The sequence below is a fragment of the Lepus europaeus genome, chromosome X (genome assembly GCF_033115175.1).
Source record: "Lepus europaeus isolate LE1 chromosome X, mLepTim1.pri, whole genome shotgun sequence".
Classification (NCBI taxonomy): Eukaryota; Metazoa; Chordata; class Mammalia; order Lagomorpha; family Leporidae; genus Lepus; species Lepus europaeus.
In genome coordinates, this window is record NC_084850.1 from 67,564,821 (window position 1) to 67,568,465 (window position 3,645).

General features: G+C 54.5%; 1 protein-coding gene across 1 annotated transcript; it reads left to right on the plus strand.

Moving 5' to 3' along the window:
- Positions 1 to 474: 474 nt before the first annotated feature.
- On the plus strand, positions 475 to 1,560 carry POU3F4 (POU class 3 homeobox 4). Its single transcript, XM_062184274.1, has one exon. It carries the CDS (start codon positions 475 to 477, stop codon positions 1,558 to 1,560), a length of 1,086 nt encoding a protein of 361 aa, XP_062040258.1.
- Positions 1,561 to 3,645: the final 2,085 nt, after the last annotated feature.

Sequence of the window (3,645 nt, forward strand, 5' to 3'; positions counted from 1 at the left end):
TTTTCTTTATTTAGGTAAATCTAAATCAAAAAGAGTTCTAAAACCCATTTGTCGCCTTATCCCCTGTCCACCCCACCCACCCCCAACACACACACAAACATGTCCCTCTCTTACTTCTTCCTCCACCACAAACACCCTCCTAGTCTGGGGGGGGGGGAAGGGAGGGAAAGGGTTAATCAAATGAACCACCGCCACTCTGCACCAGGCAGCCAATGGAGCCGAAAGACTGATTCACTTCCTGCTTGGGTCTCGCTGAAACTCCCGAGCTAAAGCAGCCTAATTTGGAAAGCGAGCTCAGCCTCCTGCGCAGCCATTGGCGGTGCTCATGCCTGGTCAGGCAGAGGCGTGCTCCAATTGGTCGCGGCGGGTGCCGGTAACCCGCGCTAGCTGCCTTGGCTCCCCCGCACCGTAGATGTCAAAGGCTGAAGCTGCTCCCTTTGCCACATTATAACTAGTAGGGGATCCTCATCGACCATGGCCACAGCTGCCTCGAATCCCTACAGCATTCTCAGTTCCAGCTCCCTGGTCCATGCGGACTCTGCGGGCATGCAGCAGGGGAGTCCTTTCCGAAACCCTCAGAAACTTCTCCAAAGTGATTACTTGCAGGGAGTTCCCAGCAATGGGCATCCCCTCGGGCATCACTGGGTGACCAGTCTGAGCGACGGGGGCCCGTGGTCCTCCACACTGGCCACTAGCCCCCTGGACCAGCAGGACGTGAAGCCTGGGCGTGAAGACCTGCAACTGGGTGCGATCATCCATCACCGCTCTCCACACGTAGCCCATCACTCGCCGCACACTAACCATCCGAACGCCTGGGGGGCGAGCCCGGCTCCAAACCCGTCCATCACGTCAAGCGGTCAACCCCTCAACGTGTACTCGCAACCGGGTTTCACGGTGAGCGGCATGTTGGAGCACGGGGCGCTCACCCCACCGCCGCCCGCCGCCTCTGCACAGAGCCTGCACCCGGTCCTCCGAGAGCCTCCGGACCACGGCGAACTGGGCTCACACCACTGCCAGGACCACTCGGACGAGGAGACGCCAACCTCGGATGAGTTGGAACAGTTCGCCAAACAATTCAAACAAAGAAGAATCAAGTTGGGTTTCACGCAGGCCGACGTGGGACTGGCGCTGGGTACACTGTACGGCAACGTGTTCTCGCAGACCACCATCTGCAGGTTCGAGGCCTTGCAATTGAGCTTCAAGAATATGTGCAAGCTGAAGCCTCTGCTGAACAAGTGGCTGGAGGAGGCGGATTCGTCCACAGGGAGTCCGACCAGCATTGACAAGATCGCTGCGCAGGGCCGCAAGCGCAAGAAGCGAACCTCTATCGAGGTGAGTGTCAAGGGCGTACTGGAGACGCATTTCCTCAAGTGTCCCAAGCCTGCCGCGCAGGAGATCTCCTCGCTGGCAGACAGCCTCCAGTTGGAGAAAGAAGTGGTGCGTGTCTGGTTCTGTAATCGAAGACAAAAAGAGAAAAGAATGACTCCACCAGGGGACCAGCAGCCGCATGAGGTTTATTCGCACACCGTGAAAACAGACACGTCCTGCCATGATCTCTGACTGGAGGAAGTGAGGAGACGGCGGCCGCACTGGGAGCAGCGCGGATTTCTTTTTCTTTCCCTCTATTCCTTTCACTCTAACATTCTTTATTATTGCTCTCTTTCTCTCTCTCTCTGATTCATTCTCTCTCTCTCTCTCTCTCTCTCTCTCTCCCTCCCTCCCTCCCTCCCTCCCTCTCTCCCTTCCTCCCTCTCCTCTCCTCTCTTTCCTTGATTCGTTCTTTCTTTCTAACGGGGGGGTATTAACTTATGTTGAGAAAGAAAACACACACTCACGCTCCTATTCAGGCTACTCAACGCATATACACACTTACATTAAGCAGTCCAGGCGGGAACCTCATATTCCCTGCCATGCGCACAGTCCCTTCCAACCTTTTCTGTTGAGCGGTACATATTGTTTACTCTGAGTAAGATTTGTTTGGGTCACTCCTCTCTAGGAAGAGCAAGGAGTGGGATAATGTGGGGGCGGGGAGGGGAGGGGGAGAGGGGTGGGAAGACAGATGTGTGCCTCTGAATAACCTTCCAGCGCCTTGGTTATAGCAGCTGTATTTCAGGTGAAATCTGTTTTACAATAGACTAGTTTTGCATTTTTTAAAACTTCTATAGCGTTTCTAAATGTCTGCGGTGTTTTACTACAAGCTGTACACAATATTTGTGAGATAATTTGTATCTAATCGACCACTCCACATTATTATTGCTATTATTATTATTCCTTCATTGAGCTGATGGTTTTTTAATTGCTTAGAAAAGGGAGGGGAGGCTGGGAGGAGGAGGAGGAGGAGGGAAGATGCCTACCCACCCACCTACTCCCATCCCAAATCTGTATGGAGAAGGGAGGATACAATGGAGGGGGTTGCCGATGATGATATTGGTTATATATATATATATTTTTCCGGGGGTTGGAGTGTCTGTTTTGGGCACAATAGGCAACCCGATTGGGTTTGCAAACTAGCGCGAAGTAGAAGAGGCGATATCGCAGCTTTTGGCCCTCCCTCCCAGAACTGTGGAACCCCTGCAGGCTTCCACAGCTTAGATCCAGGTGCCTGCGAAGGATTCGGCGGCGGCGCCGGTCTAAAAAGAGGTGGCCTGAGTGATTGGGGGGTTCCGAATTCACTGCAGTCCGGGATGCCTGCGAGCGAAGTTCCCCACAGGCCCGCAGTCTCTCCAGGGCGACAGCCCGCGCGACCCCACCTCGGCCCTCCTAGACGAAAGACTGCCTTCACAAGCGATTGCTTTCGCTGGAGACCACGACCCAGGGACGCTGGCGACATACTGGGCCAGCGCCTCCCAGTTTGGTTCACCTCCACTTCTTCGCCCGTCCTGGAAGGAAGAAATCCTCAGGGAGGGGTGGTGGGGTGAAAAGGGGGATAAGGCGCTCTCTGCTCAGTGCAGAACGACAATGAAAGGATTGGCAAAGGTCACAGGGATTCTGGTCCAGCCGCTGTCTGTGTGTTGGGAGCCCTCTCGGCTTCTCTGACAAGCACAGTTGGTGGAAGCCCTCGGCGAGCGAGCGAGCTAGCGAGCGCCTGGGGGCGGCTGGGCTCCTGCTTTTTTATCTCTCTGTGTGTATGTGTCTCTGTGCGTGGGTGCGTGCGTGCGAGTGCAAACGTGTGTGTGTAGATAGATGTGTGTATTGTATTACTATATACAAAAAACAAAACTACAAAAAAATCTCGCTAGGCTATGTAGAGATCCCAAAAATATGCAGTTGCTGTGGCTTTATTGCTAGCCCTCATGTCCACATGCCGTCACAGGTGCACTTCATTCCCAGCGAGCACCCATGTGTGGGGCCGGTCAACCACCCAACACCCAGCCGCCGCCGGCGGGACCTGGCTGGGGACTCCACACGCCTGGGCTGGTCACCCTGCCTGGCTTCCAGGAGCAGCTGCGGTAGACAAAGCTTCAAACTACCTAAGGACCAGAAAGCCCTGGGCCCCATTTCGAGGATGCGCTAGTATGGGCTGCCAGGCCTCTGGTCCATCACACTGTGTCTCCCCCAGCTGCAGGTCCAAGAGCATGTGTTAATTCAAATCCCGGACACTTATACTTTTTGTTGTCAAGCCTCTGCATTCTGTTAGTACTTAGG

What these genes read in the sequence shown, in the direction of transcription:
- POU3F4 (XM_062184274.1), top strand. Translation starts at nt 475, where the DNA reads ATGGCCACAGCTGCCTCGAATCCCTACAGCATTCTCAGTTCCAGCTCC.